Source organism: Mya arenaria, chromosome 13 (genome assembly GCF_026914265.1).
Source record: "Mya arenaria isolate MELC-2E11 chromosome 13, ASM2691426v1".
Taxonomy (NCBI): domain Eukaryota; kingdom Metazoa; phylum Mollusca; class Bivalvia; order Myida; family Myidae; genus Mya; species Mya arenaria.
The window spans coordinates 40996010-41014486 of record NC_069134.1 but is presented as its reverse complement, the minus strand read 5'-3'; the positions used below and the strand labels follow the sequence as shown (position 1 = coordinate 41014486).

General features: G+C 35.6%; 1 protein-coding gene across 3 annotated transcripts in view; it reads right to left on the bottom strand.

Annotated features, from left to right (window-relative positions):
* Positions 1 to 18128, bottom strand: part of LOC128213053 (uncharacterized) — a 53951-nt gene extending 35823 nt beyond the window's left edge. Inside the window, exons 1-5 of one of the 3 annotated variants that reach the window (XM_052918536.1) lie at positions 17870 to 18128; positions 12966 to 13034; positions 10624 to 11010; positions 8285 to 8414; positions 6255 to 6469 (exon numbers count right to left, since the gene is read on the bottom strand). In XM_052918536.1, coding sequence (XP_052774496.1) covers positions 6255 to 6469; positions 8285 to 8414; positions 10624 to 11010; positions 12966 to 13034; positions 17870 to 17882 — 814 coding nt within the window. In that variant the 5' untranslated portion in view covers positions 17883 to 18128. Of the gene's footprint in view, positions 1 to 6254; positions 6470 to 8284; positions 8415 to 10623; positions 11011 to 12965; positions 13119 to 17869 lie in introns of those variants that run through there. The other 2 variants (XM_052918537.1, XM_052918538.1) reach the window with 2 other exon arrangements.
* Positions 18129 to 18477: the final 349 nt, after the last annotated feature.

Below are 18477 nucleotides of genomic sequence, written 5' to 3'. Positions count from 1 at the left end.
GCTAATAGTACCACTAACAACTAACAGTACAACTAACAGCTAACAATACCACTAACAGTACCACTAACAACTAACAGTATTACTAACAATTCCACTCACAGTACCACTAACAGTACCACTCACAGTTCACTAACAGTACCACTTACAGTACCACTAACAGCTAACAGTACCACTTACAGTACCACTAACAACTAACAGTATCACTAACAGTTCCACTCACAGTACCACTAACAACTAACAGTACCACTTACAGTACCACTAACAACTAACAGTATCACTAACAATTCCACTAACAGTACCACTAACAACCAACAGTACAACTAACAGTACCACTAACAACTAATTGTACTGCTAACAGTACCACTTACAGTACCACTAACAGTAACACTAACTTTACTAACAACTAATAGTACCACTTACAGTTCCACTAACAGTAACACTTACAGCTAATAGTACCACTTACAGTTCCACTAACAGTTCCACTAACAGCTAATAGTACCACTTACAGTTCCACTTACAGTTCCACTAACAGCTAATAGTACCACTTACAGTTCCACTAACAGTAACACTTACAGCTAATAGTACCACTTACAGTTCCACTAACAGCTAATAGTACCACTTACAGTTCCACTAACAGTAACACTTACAGCTAATAGTACCACTTACAGTTCCACTAACAGCTAATAGTACCACTTACAGTTCCACTTACAGTTCCACTAACAACTAATAGTACCACTTACAGTTCCACTAACAGTAACACTTACAGCTAATAGTACCACTTACAGTTCCACTAACAGCTAATAGTACCACTTACAGTTCCACTAACAGTACCACTAACAACTAATAGTACCACTTACAGTTCCACTAACAGCTAATAGTACCACTTACAGTTCCACTAACAGTAACACTAACAACTAATAGTACCACTTACAGTTCCACTTACAGTTCCACTAACAGCTAATAGTACCACTTACAGTTCCACTAACAGTAACACTTACAGCTAATAGTACCACTTACAGTTCCACTAACAGCTAATAGTACCACTTACAGTTCCACTTACAGTTCCACTAACAGTAACACTTACAGCTAATAGTACCACTTACAGTTCCACTAACAGCTAATAGTACCACTTACAGTTCCACTTACAGTTCCACTAACAACTAATAGTACCACTTACAGTTCCACTAACAGTAACACTTACAGCTAATAGTACCACTTACAGTTCCACTAACAGCTAATAGTACCACTTACAGTTCCACTAACAGTACCACTAACAACTAATAGTACCACTTACAGTTCAACTAACAGCTAATAGTACCACTTACAGTTCCACTAACAGTAACACTAACAACTAATAGTACCACTTACAGTTCCACTAACAGCTAATAGTACCACTTACAGTTCCACTTACAGTTCCACTAACAGCTAATAGTACCACTTACAGTTCCACTAACAGTAACACTTACAGCTAATAGTACCACTTACAGTTCCACTAACAGCTAATAGTACCACTTACAGTTCCACTAACAGTAACACTAACAGCTAATAGTACCACTTACAGTTCCACTAACAGTACCACTAACAGCTAATAGTACCACTTACAGTTCCACTAACAGTAACACTTACAGCTAATAGTACCACTTACAGTTCCACTAACAGTAACACTAACAGCTAATAGTACCACTTACAGTTCCACTAACAGCTAATAGTACCACTTACAGTTCCACTAACAGTAACACTTACAGCTAATAGTACCACTTACAGTTCCACTAACAGTACCACTAACAGCTAATAGTACCACTTACAGTTCCACTAACAGTTCCACTAACAGCTAATAGTACCACTTACAGTTCCACTTACAGTTCCACTAACAGCTAATAGTACCACTTACAGTTCCACTTACAGTTCCACTAACAGTTAATAGTATCACTAACAGTACCACTAACAGCTAATTGTACCACTTACAGTTCCACTAACAGTACCACTAACAGCTAATAGTACCACTTACAGTTCCACTAACAGCTAATAGTACCACTTACAGTTCCACTAACAGTAACACTAACAGCTAATAGTACCACTTACAGTTCCACTAACAGTTCCACTAACAGCTAATAGTACCACTTACAGTTCCACTAACAGCTAATAGTACCACTTACAGTTCCACTAACAGTAACACTAACAGCTAATAGTACCACTTACAGTTCCACTAACAGTACCACTAACAGCTAATAGTACCACTAACAGCTCCACTAACAGTAACACTAACAGCTAATAGTACCACTTACAGTTCCACTAACAGTTCCACTAACAGCTAATAGTACCACTTACAGTTCCACTTACAGTTCCACTAACAGCTAATAGTACCACTTACAGTTCCACTAACAGTAACACTAACAGCTAATAGTACCACTTACAGTTCCACTAACAGCTAAAAGTACCACTTACAGTTCCACTTACAGTTCCACTAACAGCTAATAGTACCACTTACAGTTCCACTAACAGTACCACTAACAGCTAATAGTACCACTTACAGTTCCACTAACAGTAACACTTACAGCTAATAGTACCACTTACAGTTCCACTAACAGCTAATAGTACCACTTACAGTTCCACTTACAGTTCCACTAACAGCTAATAGTACCACTTACAGTTCCACTAACAGTACCACTAACAGCTAATAGTACCACTAACAGCTAATAGTACCACTTACAGTTCCACTAACAGTACCACTAACAGCTAATAGTACCACTTACAGTTCCACTAACAGTTCCACTAACAGCTAATAGTACCACTTACAGTTCCACTAACAGTTCCACTAACAGCTAATAGTACCACTAACAGCTCCACTAACAGTAACACTAACAGCTAATAGTACCACTTACAGTTCCACTAACAGTTCCACTAACAGCTAATAGTACCACTTACAGTTCCACTTACAGTTCCACTAACAGCTAATAGTACCACTTACAGTTCCACTAACAGTAACACTAACAGCTAATAGTACCACTTACAGTTCCACTAACAGCTAAAAGTACCACTTACAGTTCCACTTACAGTTCCACTAACAGCTAATAGTACCACTTACAGTTCCACTAACAGTACCACTAACAGCTAATAGTACCACTTACAGTTCCACTAACAGTAACACTTACAGCTAATAGTACCACTTACAGTTCCACTAACAGCTAATAGTACCACTTACAGTTCCACTTACAGTTCCACTAACAGCTAATAGTACCACTTACAGTTCCACTAACAGTACCACTAACAGCTAATAGTACCACTAACAGCTAATAGTACCACTTACAGTTCCACTAACAGTACCACTAACAGCTAATAGTACCACTTACAGTTCCACTAACAGTTCCACTAACAGCTAATAGTACCACTTACAGTTCCACTAACAGTTCCACTAACAGCTAATAGTACCACTTACAGTTCCACTTACAGTTCCACTAACAGCTAATAGTACCACTTACAGTTCCACTAACAGTAACACTAACAGCTAATAGTACCACTTACAGTTCCACTTACAGTTCCACTAACAGCTAATAGTACCACTTACAGTTCCACTAACAGCTAATAGTACCACTTACAGTTCCACTAACAGTAACACTTACAGCTAATAGTACCACTTACAGTTCCACTAACAGTACCACTAACAGCTAATAGTACCACTTACAGTTCCACTAACAGTAACACTTACAGCTAATAGTACCACTTACAGTTCCACTAACAGCTAATAGTACCACTTACAGTTCCACTTACAGTTCCACTAACAACTAATAGTACCACTTACAGTTCCACTAACAGTACCACTAACAGCTAATAGTACCACTTACAGTTCCACTAACAGTTCCACTAACAGCTAATAGTACCACTTACAGTTCCACTAACAGTTCCACTAACAGCTAATAGTACCACTTACAGTTCCACTAACAGTAACACTTACAGCTAATAGTACCACTTACAGTTCCACTAACAGTACCACTAACAGCTAATAGTACCACTTACAGTTCCACTAACAGTAACACTTACAGCTAATAGTACCACTTACAGTTCCACTAACAGCTAATAGTACCACTTACAGTTCCACTTACAGTTCCACTAACAACTAATAGTACCACTTACAGTTCCACTAACAGTACCACTAACAGCTAATAGTACCACTTACAGTTCCACTAACAGTACCACTAACAGCTAATAGTACCACTTACAGTTCCACTAACAGTTCCACTAACAGCTAATAGTACCACTTACAGTTCCACTAACAGCTAATAGTACCACTTACAGTTCCACTAACAGCTAATAGTACCACTTACAGTTCCACTTACAGTTCCACTAACAACTAATAGTACCACTTACAGTTCCACTAACAGTACCACTAACAGCTAATAGTACCACTTACAGTTCCACTAACAGTTCCACTAACAGCTAATAGTACCACTTACAGTTCCACTAACAGTTCCACTAACAGCTAATAGTACCACTTACAGTTCCACTAACAGTTCCACTAACAGCTAATAGTACCACTTACAGTTCCACTAACAGCTAATAGTACCACTTACAGTTCCACTAACAGCTAATAGTACCACTTACATATCCACTAACAGCTAATAGTACCACTTACAGTTCCACTAACAGCTAATAGTACCACTTACAGTTCCACTAACAGCTAATAGTACCACTTACAGTTCCACTAACAGCTAATATTACCACTTACAGTTCCACTAACAACTAATAGTACCACTTACAGTTCCACTAACAGCTAATAGTACCACTTACAGTTCCACTAATAGTTCCACTAACAACTAATAGTACCACTTACAGTTCCACTAACAGCTAATAGTACCACTTACAGTTCCACTAACAGCTAATAGTACCACTTACAGTTCCACGAACAGTACCACTAACAGTTCCACTAACAACTTACATTACAACTAACATTACCACTTACAGTACTTCTAACAGTACGTCTAACAGTACCGCTTACAACTAACAGTTCCACTAACAACTAATAGTACCACTAACAGTACCACTAACAGTACTTATAACAGTACCTCTAACAGTACCGCTTACAACAAATAGTAGTGATGTGCCAATGATCGATTATAAGCGACAATTGATCAGAAAGGCCTACGTCGGCGACAATAGATGGTGAACCTTGAATAAGCGATTAAAAAAACAAGGAACGTAACTGCTGCCGACTAATTTTCTTTTTCTGGCTAATGCCAGTTAATGTTGAAATGTTAAGGTATTACTAATTAAGTTATCTAGTCATATTCTTATCATGTCAGTATGTCACTACAGTACCTTTTTACAAAATTTCTTTATAATTTAATTGCTAAAGGATAAGTTTTTAACTTCTCATGTTTGTGGTTTAAAAGAGATTTTTAAAACATGTTACCGTTTACTTCTTACCATGCATGAATTTAGTTTTCTCAGTTTTCTGAAAGGATATACACACAAATGTATTCCTGTTAATCATATGGAATATTCAACTACTTGTTGTACCTGTGACTGACTGATCATTAAAAAGAAATTGATATATTTTTTATGTTTATTTTACACATGTATACAGTACTAAATGTAAGACAAAAATTAGTTCCTGTGGTCTCATGTTCTGTAATAGTAACTTGTAAAAACTTAAAGATAGTTGCGTTCTGAATAAATAATGTAATTTATACAAATAAATCTACAAACATTATTGTAAGGGAACATTGGTGCATAAAACTGGTGCATGTACTGTATCTGTATGCCTTAACTATCATATGACCAAAGATAAATAAATAATTATTAATGATTAATAATCGATCATTGATCAATTTCAGAAACCGATTATCAATAGTAATTTTTCTGTCCGATTCCAAACACGAACTACTAGTACCACATGCAACTAACAGTACTACTAACAATACCTCTAACAGTACCACAAACAACTTACAATTCCACTATCAGTACCATTATCTAATTATGCCAGCAAATAAACACACTGGCAAAGCTTGTGGTGGACAACTCCACTCCACACAACTCAGAGATCACAACATTACATACTGTCTGTGGCACTGAATAAATATTACTTTTGTAGAGGTTTATAGAGAAAGCAGAGTTGTAATTTAGCTCAATAGACAGCAATTTAGAGGCTAAATCCCATATGTGCTACAAGCTATTGAGAATATTGTTAGAGGCTAAAATCCTGTAAGTGCTACATGCCACCAGAAGATAGTGTTACACCCATTGCACCATAAATATACCTATTCCTTTGACATATATCTGCCACACCGTGCTGTTAACTGTTCCAACGAAGGAATGGCGCACAACACGAATAAAACAATACGCTGCCATTTTTTTAAATGTCCAACTTGTGCGTTTTTCACGGATTGAGCTCCAGCTGCAGCTAAGATTTGATGCGCTACATTGCGAGGCAGGCATATCCTCCCACTTGGTGGTACCATCATACTCCCTAGATCTGTAGAAGTCATGCAATTTATATAAAACATACCAGTGCTCCAGCTAAGCCTAAAAAGCAGAGTAGGGCACCCCATTGCCATTTTCCAGCATCCTGCTGCCTTTTTACTACACCCCGCTGTATACTTTTGTTTGACAGAGACAATTTTCAGAAATAAGTATAAAAATAAAAAATATAGGTACCGGTATATAATTATTACACATAAAAAATAGCAGCTAAGGAATTCATAACAAACTATTTAATTAGTATTAAAGGTAATTACAACACATACACTATATGAATTGAGCATTGGCCATTGCAAGTGCCTGATTAAGGCCTATTTAATGAGCATCAAAAGTGTTCATTCTGAATGCAGTTAGGATGGTTCAAGTGTGTGGGGACAGAAGAAGATTTTATCATATTTGGTACATTTAAAAGCATTCAAGTTTTTTTTTCAGAAAAGTCTGTTGACATTATAACTTTGTTTTTATGTCAAAATATCCCAGACTTTTTTAAATCAACCATGTCTGCTTGGTTCATGATGATATATTTTCAAATAAGAAAGATATTCAATAAAATTATGAAAAATAGTGGATTAAATTAATTTCCTGCATGGTTACAGAAATGCACATATCTTTGAAAATAGTAAGAAAAAATCTTAAAATAGCTGCAATCACCACAAAGCCTCAAGACATTGTTGATTAGGTAGAATTAACAATTTCGACACAAAAACATATTTATTTTTTATTAGTGCATTTCCAGAAAAATGTAAATGCTGTTTTATTGAAAATCTGATAAAATATTCTTTCGCAAAATTTGCTCAACTCCTAATTACAGCTACACATGTAGCACATACATGTACAACTATAAATAAATTATGCTTGCTAAATATTGAACCTTAAAAATAAACAAAACAAGTTTTTTTAAACATTTTAGTTTCGGTTCTTCAAGCAACTTTTGCACTGTGGAAGGCCCTTAATCGGTAGGTTAAAGTGAGAAGAATGCAAACTGTCCATGTACATTTTAGACTGTGCGCCGACCGTGCGTTCCTGTTATTTTGAAACCCGTAACTTTTAATACTCATTAAATTTACAGATCTAAAATTCATGTCGTCAATACAGAACACTTTGAATAAGATATTTATGAACTTTTAATGATATAAAACTGCTGACAAAAAATCAAATCGCTGATTTTCATATTTCCGTTTGAAAATTAATGTTTTATGGCTTAAACTGTTACTAACGGTTTACAAAAAATGCATAAAACATCAATTTTTGAACTAAAATATGAAATTCTCGGTTCTGATTTTTTGTCAGCAGTCTTTTCTCATTGGCTTTCATGGATTTTCGCAAAAATTGGTTCGTTCTAAGACAAAAAATAAAAAAGTTGTCAAAACGCTCAATGTGTGAGAGTGCAGCTTTAAAGGATTTAGACGAACAATATAGTAAATATGTAAGAAGTCCACGTAATTCTGGATCACCCCTTGTATGGATGATTTCTGAGGGTATGAGCCTGCCTCTTCGGTAGTTTAAGTTCCATAGTGATAAATAAAAATATTGGTGGTGTGGATTATGATTGACAGACTATAGAATGATGATGACTTGATTTTAAATTCACTTGATTAAATGGGGAGGAGTTTAAGCTGCAATCATTCAATGATTCTAAAACTTGACTCCCTGAGCTCATTAGTAAACTCTGTCACAGTAGTATAATGAATTGCTTCTTCTTTCATTCTTTGAAAACAAAATTACACAGAAGATGTATTGCATGTATCTATTTAGGAGACGTACTGCGATTCACTTATTCTAAATTTGTAGATGTTGGTGTATTTAATACCTCGCAAATTTATACTGCATAGTCCAGTTTGTGAAGAGTGGGTGTTTAGGGTCGGGAACTGTGAACCAACAGCTCATGTCAAGCCGGTTGTTTGATAAGCATGTCAGGTTCTCTGGGGCTTGGGGGATATCTGAATAAAACAATCCTTTATACATGTTACATGGAAAGGATATATATATATATATATATATATATATATTTATTTCACACCTTTTTAATTTCCATCTCAAATAATGCATTATTTAAACAGAAAATATTTGAACTGTAACAAGGTCACTGCACATTGTCTCAATGAGGACAACATTTGTACCAAGTAATATGGTAATCCATCAAAGCATAAGTAAGTTATAGCGTGAACACGAGCATGTGTACTCTGACCTTTAAATGTCTCACGTGACCTTGACCTTTGAGGTATGGACCTGGGTCAAAATCATTGCACATCGTCTCAATGAGGACAACATATGTACCAAGTAATATGGTAATCAATCAATGCATAAGTAAGTTATAGCGCGGACACAAGCATGTGTACTCTGACCTGTAAATGTCTCACGTGGCCTTGACCTTTGAGGTATGGACCCGGGTCAAGGTCACTGCACATCGTCTCAATGAGGACAACATTCGTACCAAGTTATATGGTAATCAATCAATGCATAAGTAAGTTATAGCGCGGACACAGGCATGTGTACTCTGACCTTTAAATGTCACACGTGACCTTGACCTTTGAGGTATGGACCCGGGTCAAGGTCACTGCACATCGCCCTAATGAGGACAACATTTGTACCAAGTAATATGGTAATCAATCAATGCATAAGTAAGTTATAGGGCGGACATGAGCATGTGTACTCTGACCTTTAAATGTCTTGCGTGACCTTGACCTTTGAGGTATGGACCCGGGTCAAGATCACTGCACATCATCTCAATGAGGACAACATTTGTACCAAGCAATATGGTAATCAATCAATGCATAAGTAAGTTATAGTGTGGACACCAGCATGTGTACTCTGACCTTTAAATGTCTTGTGTGACCTTGACCTTTGAGGAATGGACCCCGGGTCAAAGTCACTGCACATAGTCTTAATGAGGACAACATCTGTACCAATTAATCCATCCATGCATAAGTAAGAAATAACCCGGACACGAAATGTTACAGCCAGACGGATGGACAGACGGACGGACGGACGGACGGTGTGATTTTAATATGCCCACCTTTGGGGGCATAAAAATAGATAAAAGGAGTGTAATTCAGGAGAATGACAACAATCTTTTGGGTAAATAATCACTGATAATCATTTGAAACCAACTTCGCCACCAGAACTTATATTTTAAGTGTAAATTACATGAAGATGATATACCACAGGACTCAAGTTTCAATTTTATTAATGTTTTGAATGTATAAACTTAATATTTTAAGAGCATGTAAAAATTCCAACTCACTTAAGTTTAATATAAACATTTGTAAATTTAAAGTCTTACTTTTGATGTTATATAAACCTGTAAAGTTTTTGCATGTACATGTAGCCATTATTTCCACATATTACAAATGTAGGTTTCCCACATTTGACATAGAAAATTTATTCAAACATCAAAAGAAAGAAATAATTAATATTACTGGTTCTCTATTAAATTTACGTGGAAAATACATGGACTCACAACCCTCCCCTTTCTGGTTTCCTTTAAAATTGCCATTAATTTGTCTTGCTAATATCACAGACTTATAAACAATGATGAGCTTTGTGCTGAAATGCATGAATTCTTTTTTTCATGCATTATAAGTCAGCCACCAATTGTTGGCTGTTCCAATCCAGTCCATTATTTGAGGAGGTTTTTCCTGATTGTCTCCAGAAGAAAATAATCTCAGTCCATAGGGAATGTCAAAGTTTGAACAGATTTAACTTAAATAACTGCCAAGTTCACCTTTATTTAAATGCCGGAGATGATCGCAATTAATGTTCATACATATTTTCAAACTCGTTAATAAAAAGTTGATAAAGTTTATGTTTCTTCGGCCTTAAAAAAAGAATACTTTTGGTAAGGGGTTAAGGGTTACTCGACCCTACCTAAGACATACGTGCCAGCGGAACCGTTTTTATAGTCAGTTGGTACAAAAATAATTATAATTAAGTGTGTTTAAATATGTAGTTCAAAGCCTTACTACATAACATTACTTTAACACAGTATTCTCCAATTATGAAAATAACATTATTGTAAGTCAAGCTTGATAACTCTTTTTTAAGAAAAGCCTACCTACCCTACCTGTTATAAATAAGGATGTAACCCTAACCAAACTTATTTTTTGGCCTTCAAGGCCAATTGCCTCATTTAAATGAAATATTCCATACCTGCAACGATGACTTGTTTGAATCCATGGATAGCACTTGAGTTGTTATAGTGACATGTGTACATCCCACTGTCAGACAAAGAAACATTGTAGATGTCCAGGGTCAAGGTCATATCGGACTCATTGGGATGGAACTTTCCATTCATTATTGTCGTATTATTTCTTCTGATACTGATTTTGTTAACATTATAAATGTTATAAACAGGTGTGCTGTTCTGTGATGGCGCTGTAGACACACCGTCTGTGACCAAACTTTCTGAGGTCATACTTTCACCTTGACCCTCAGAGGTCGTTGTATCATAGTGACTTTCACCCTTAAAGGAACAGTTCAACTCAAGATTAGACCCTGTTAGCAAATACTGGTCCATCTCTGGCATCATAATGAGTTCTGAAAGGAAAAACATACTATGCAAATCTATATGCTGCAAAAGTCTCAAACAACAGAAATATTCAGCAGCTTAGACTCTGACCTTGGTTTCCAGTTAAATAAATGATTTGCTCTACCAGTAGACAGTCTCTCCAGAGCATGTCTTTCTCTGCCTATTGTCAGTCATCTGAAGGCTAAATTAATGCCTTAATGCCAGCAATGGTGCAAAACAAGAGATGCAATAACAGTGTGGTCAATCACATGATTTGTGATGTCATATTTGGATATCTGGTGTAAAAAGCGACTCAATTCAAAAATGAAAATCACTCTAACTTCTTCATTTTCTTATCAATATTAATGACACCGTGTGCAGTATAGGGGAAAGCATACACTGCATTCGGTTACTGAGACCCTGTACATTGTATAGTTTGGTGTGTTTGATATTTGCGCTCCCGTAACAGGAGTTCCTTTATGGGACAAGCATTGGACTGGTGCATTTACCACCTGCCAAAATTATTTTTTTAACCCGACTGGTGCATTTCAGTCAGAATTATTTGCTTGATTACATAATAGATAAAGCACTGCATATGTATGTGAAATAAGGAATGGTAAAATGTTACCTATGTCAGGGCTTTTCAGCCCATTTTGAAAAAAAAAAAAAGACCCTAGACCTTTTGGCAAAATTTGCGTCGCGAAATATGCCAAAATTGGGAAATTTTACAGTTTAAGCTTCTCAGCCTTCTGCGAACAAGGAAATTATAAAATACTAAATTTCTTTTCCCTTTCAAAGACCTAAGGCTGAAATATCAAACCTTGGGTGTTAATATCTATTGCAACAAATCAGATCATATTTCATACAAATCTCTGATGTGATGAAAACCAATGAATTCTGAATTCAATTATCCTCAGAACTTTACATCACATAATGTATTAGGATGTTGAATGATCAAGTACAGGTAAAAAGAATTTAAAACCCCCCACATTTTTGTGGTTACAATTGAATGGGGCATTAACATTGAATAAAGTTTCAAATTCAGTAGAATCCATCCAGTGACTATCAAGTTATTGTCTAAAAAAAAAGGCAATAAATTTACCATTTAAATTAAAGGGGCTGTACTCTGTATGATAAAATAGCAAAAAAAAGGAAGAAAATTGTCGAAAACTGACATAAACTTGGCATCTATGTATACAATGCATTCAAACTTACTAACTGAAGTACCAAATAGTTTACAATTTATTTAAGTTTAGCAGTTTTTCTGATTTTTTCATTGAAAAAGATTACTGGGTATGTCTACCAGGTAGAATTCATTTCTTATGCGTGATTGGCTAGTCGGTGTTATCACGTGATATTACTGAGGTAGCTGTATAGCTTAATTATGTCACACAAGTAGAGTAAGCCGTTGTAGATAAGTGGATAAGAAGCTGGACTGCAATTTTGGCGACACGGAACCCGGTCTCCGACACAATTTTATTTTTACATTTAGGTATTTTTTTTTACAATTATGATATCAAAGCGTAACACATTCTATTAGATAATTGTCCTGAGATACTTACAGAAAAAACTTTTTTTGTTGCCAATCTGGTGTACAGTCCCTTTAAAACTTTTTCTTATGCATGACTGTGGCATATGAAATAAATACTTTCAAGATGTATATTTCCCATAAAAGAAATGTCGTTTTCATGTGGATGGTCAAGCAAAACTGTTGGATTTTCCTTTTTTTGTCTATTTAAATGAATAATCTTATTCAACATCTAAGTATGTCATTGTTTTGCATAAATTCATCACTAGTTTTTAAGTAAGGCTCTGAGAAAAAAAATAAAGTCCAGTATATTAAATATGTAATTAGCTAAAATTTATATGAATGGTAATTTAGTAAATTGAATGATCTAACATTTCTGTTCCTGAATATTTCAAAATAGGGTGATAAATCAGTTATGCATGACTTACACAACATAAAATCAAAGAAAAGTCTTACCTGGAGAAACTACCGTGACAACAGCCAGTGCCAGCCAGGTAAAAAATTCTCGTCTTACAGCCATTCCTCCTGGATTCCGAATAAACAGAACACACTTCAGTCATCAGATGCATTGTAAGTCCTTCATAATCTCCATCTACAGCAGCAATACTTCTGTAAATTGAGAGTCACAGTTTAATTCGGCTGAATATGAGAAAAAATGCGACAAAATACCTGTCATCATATTTCATCAAGTGAAGTATTTCATCAACACAGCCCGTAATAATTTTGGCGATAATCTGAAATGGTGCCTTCTAGTGTAGTTTTTATGCTAATTTTTATGTGCCTGGACAGGAAAGGTGATATTAAGGAATTTTAAAGAAAGATAGGGCTTTAGAGGAAATTTAAGCTGCTGAAAAGTATTAAATAGTATAATCATCATATAAACGATGTCACGTTGAGGTTTTAGTCTCAGATTACGCTTCTCAGGTTTCTTTTATTTCAAGATCATGCTTATGGGATCAAAAAAGTTTATGAAAGTGCCGTTTTCACTCAAAATACTACCGGTACCATTTTTCTCATTCAATCAGTGCTGCAGCCAGGATTTGCGAAGAGCAAGGTGCTAGGTCAGAAAGGGCACTTTTGATGTGCATTGAATGATCCTTAAAGGGGCACTTGCAAGGGTCAATGTTCGATTCTTAAATAGTGTCATAAATACCTTCGCTGTTGATCTTGACTTAGTGTCGAAATTATGTACCAGTATATTTATTATTTTTCTGAAAATTGACTTTTTCAAACTAAAGGGCAAAGCCGGGTGTAGTAAAATGAAGCAGGGTGCTGGAAAAGGGCAGCCGGGTGCCACACTAAGCTATTCAGGCCTAGCTGGACAGGAGCTCTGTCCATTGTTGGTAAAATATTTATATATTGTAAAATGTATATATAAGTTTCTTAAGTTCATGTTGTTGCTGTATCTATTCATGCAAGCCTTCATGGTAAAAATGGTTTAACCACATTAAATATTCATCTATGTGATTATGTATTTTAAATCCATAGAGAAAAAACTCACAACCTCGCACCAGCGCTCTCTGTTGTTGATTTATGAGTTGAATAGGGGCATAACTAAACTTTTTTAAACCAGAGTTATGGGCCTTGCTACACATGTGGCTATTGACTCACACCATACATACTAAAACAGACCTATTTACCACGTATGTGGTACTAAGTGAGTTTCATTTAATTAAAAATTCACCCCACTGATTTTTTCTAACACATTTTGGGGTTTTGCCACATTCCAATGCTAAAACATACTTTTTTCCTGATGTGAAAACTATTTTTGAATGGAAGAGTTTGTGTATTCAGGAAGCAAATTTCATAACATTCCTTTACCTTTTCTGTATATGTTTTAAAGCATTGTTGTTCATTATTAGATTAAATTTCTAGGCAAAATTTGAATTCCAAATTTTAGTCAAATGATGCATTTTTTCCTACTCTGAAAGGGGCAAAATTGGTTAGATAAGAAAGAGTTTTCTCCCACCACAAATTAGTAGATCCAAATATTTGGCCATGGTGGAAATCTTTCTCTTGTCCACGGGCATAGATAATACCTATATTGAACTACTTTTTAAATGTCATCGCGCAATTACCTCCCTTGTTGAAGACCGTTGTCTGTAGCACAATGCAACTTTGAGGCAATAAATAAAATCCAAATTAATCAATTCTTGCTTCAAATTGCACCAATAAAAGGTGTTCACGCTTCATTCAAGAAATAATGCTGCACTCTCCTCAGAACTATTTGAAAAACGATTTGACTATTTACATATTTTGAATCACTGCGCGCATACATCAATGACAACCACAAATTATTAGATATCTTTACGCGAATTATTTTCACTACGCACAAAAGAGTCATCCGGCGAAAAAAAACAAACTCTTTTCTGTTAGTCTGAGGTGGGAGAAAAAGCATTTACGTAAGATTGGATCATCACAACCCTCGCACACGGTGTTCTAAGAAAAATCGGTAAACCCCGTTTCCGCAAAACACCATACACTCGGGTAGGAATGAACCTATCTTACACGAGCGGCAATGGAAGATACTTAAAATCTTACTTGATTAATTAAGAAGGTTTAATTGTTAGTAGCCCATTTATAAGGTTGCAATGTAATACACTGATCTGTATTTTTGCTGAGACATTGACTTAGGGATTAAAAGAATCGTTGGTCGTTTGATATCTTAGGAAATTAAAAGAATCCCGTTTGGAAAGTCTATTATTATAGTCTAATCACGGACATATAAACCATGGACTGGTTACTTCAGCACGTGTTTATACTAGCTAGTTAATACGGACTATTGCATCTGAAATATATGCAAACCCAGAAAATATAATAACTTGCCCTACTTATAATTCTTACTATAATGGAGTAATATGAATACTAAGGAGCATATTTTTCGGTTAAATAATCACTTATGAAATCATGATTATAATAAACTTCACCGGTATGTCTGTGTATTTGAAGCGAAGTATTGCATTCAAAATCTGATTCACTGTATCATTATCATTATCAGTCAGTGGACAAAACATTGCATTGGATTCTCCAAATCCGATTTAGCATTATTTCATTCGGGATCAAGCCCCAATATCACACAAAATATTCAAGTCAAACCTAAATCCTAAATCAGTTTACTAAATATTCCAAATTTTACATGTTTTACATGCTGAGGCGGAGTGAATCCATAATTGTGCTAGGGGGGTTCTGGGGCATGCCCCCTCGGAAATGTTTGAAAACATGGTGCAATCTGTTGTATTCTGTGCGTTCTGAGGTGCATTATTTAGTACTAAAAATGGGCAGTTTTAGGGCCATGTTGTCAAGTACGCACACTGCAACTTGGGCTGATTAAAAAAAAAAAAGTAGTCAAAATCATGTGGAATCAGCCGCGAACTCGCGTATAGGCAGCTACGGCCCTGACATGTATTTTCCCATTAAATGTGTTGATAACAGGAAGTGATCAATATTTCAAAGAAAACTTACTTTAAATAAAGCAGAAATACACTTAAACAATGAATTGTTCTTAAATGCATTTTTGGCTGTAGAATATTTTTTCCCTTGGAATTTTGACCAAAGGCATTTATCAAGATATTCTGTGGTAAAATGTGCTTTTAAAAGGTGTTTAACATATATGATTTTTAATAACTTGTGATGCTTTGTGAAAAAAATAAGTAGAGACATTTGACTTGACTATGTTCGTGATATTGGGCATTGGTTATTTCGTAACCTTTCCCTTTCGTAAAATGTTTTCCCATCTTGGTCAATTCGTAACCATTGTGTAGGTCAATTCGTAATCGTTTGGAAATCTATTGGTCATATCGTAACCGCTAAATGAGGTGATAAGTCATTCGGAACACCTCGGCGATTTTTCATCGAAAACAACTTCGGATGTATGCCAGTATAACAGTTGAAGCAGTTCGTAAAAAGTTAAATAATATTATTAATTCATTATAGTGTTTTAACTTGTATTTTGTATTAATAAGTTTAAATTTACTGCCAGCGAAGTGCATTATTGATTCTCGAAAGTAGGGCCATTAAGTTTAATTACAAAATTGAAATAACTACGCGATCTTCTTGCAGCGTAGTTAAATGTAAAGATTTCTGACATTGTAAACTGTCCATTTATTCGACGAAAAAATGGCCGAGGTGTTTCGAATGGGTGATAAGCGTGTCATTTATCACTTGTAAATGAGAACGGTGCGGCATTCCTCAAAATAGCGTAACTCCATTGAGCGGTGTCATTTTATATTTGAATTATTTAGAAACATTTTTTTCCCCAAGAAAACCGACACATTCGGAACTCCTCGGCCATTTTTATCGAAAACAACCTCGGATGTATGCCGGTACGTCATGTAGAAGTAGTTCGTAAAATTTTGAATTATGTCATTAATTAAATGTAGTGTTTTAGCTTGTATGAGCTGATTTAAGTTTAAATTGATTGCCAGTATAAAGTGTATTATTGCAAACATAGATTCCCAAGAGTAAATTCATTAAGTTCAACTGCTAAATTAAATTATTACGCGATCTACTTGCAGCGGACTTATAGTTAACTGATTTCTGAGAGTGCAACCAGCCAGGAGCTCCGAATGAATACGTACCAACGAAATCAGGTGACGCAAAAAACAGACTAAGATTCTCATACTATTTCCCGGTCTCTCCCATATTATCCGGTCTCCTAAATCCCAGTTCATACTTATGGCTTCAGGCAACGGATTGTGTTGTCGATGTTCGGTAAAAACATAATATTGAAATCTGGGAGTTTGTTATTGGTCCCAGTTCAAAATGATCTAAGAAATGAAGATACAGAAACTTTCCGATAAAAGTACGGAAATCTACATGAAATCCAATTTAGGTGAAGTGAAATCCACCCAGAACACATACATTATTAACAAATACTTGTAAAAGATATTGCGATAAATGTCATTTTCCTTTTTTTTCTCGGAACCGTCGAAAACATGAGACCGTTAAAAACACAGGCGCAATGAACTTACATCAAGCATGTGAACATGTCAAGGAATTACGCTTCTTTAGCTTTCTAAATCACCCTTGGAACTTAAATTTTGCCCAATCCAAACCTTTTGCCGACAACTTAATTTCGAACACTGTTTAAAACCGTACGCTAGTACAGGTCCCCTGGTCACAAGAGCTTATTTCACAAAATGTCCATAGAGCCCATGCAGGTTCCATTTTGTACAAACCCTAACACATAAAATTTTAGATATACACTATATTGTCAACAGTGACTGTAGCTGTTGTGTGTGATTATTATAAATACGAGACATTCGTGTGCATTGCCATCAGGTTAGATGAAAACAGTAGACATTATTGCATGTCATTTGCTTTGAAAAATAATACTTGAAAATCGAACAGAAAGTACGAACCTAGGGTGTCCATCACTTCTGGGAGCAGGAAGAAGTGAGAAGACACGACGCAATAATAATTAAGTCATCCGGAATATGTTGTCGCTTGATTTGACCACTGATAACACTGATTCAGCAGATAACACGCGCTAATTAATTCACTGATTCAGTGGATAACACGCGCTAGTTAATTTACAGCGGTGCATTATCGAGTGACAAGCGAAGGCCTTCACAATAATCGCCATGCTTTCTGATGATTATTTAAAACGTTACTTTAAAATCTGTACACCGATATAAAGTTTGAAAAATGATACATTTCAGAAGATTAAACCCATCTACTGTAACGACCGGGTTAAAATTGCCACTAAGTAAAACTGGAAAAAATGGACTGTATATACGTCCGGGTGCTTGAACGTTTTTCAAAACAGGAATGCACCCCTTACAATAGCCGTAATTACTTATTGTACCATATTAAATGTGGTATTTTTACAATTTGACACCGATATAAAGCTAGGAAAAATATATTATATATTCAAGTAGATCAAAACAAAATTAGTGTATTTGTCCCAGATCACATTTAAGCAAACTGTAAATATCACTTTACAATTCATAGTGATCCATTTCATCTC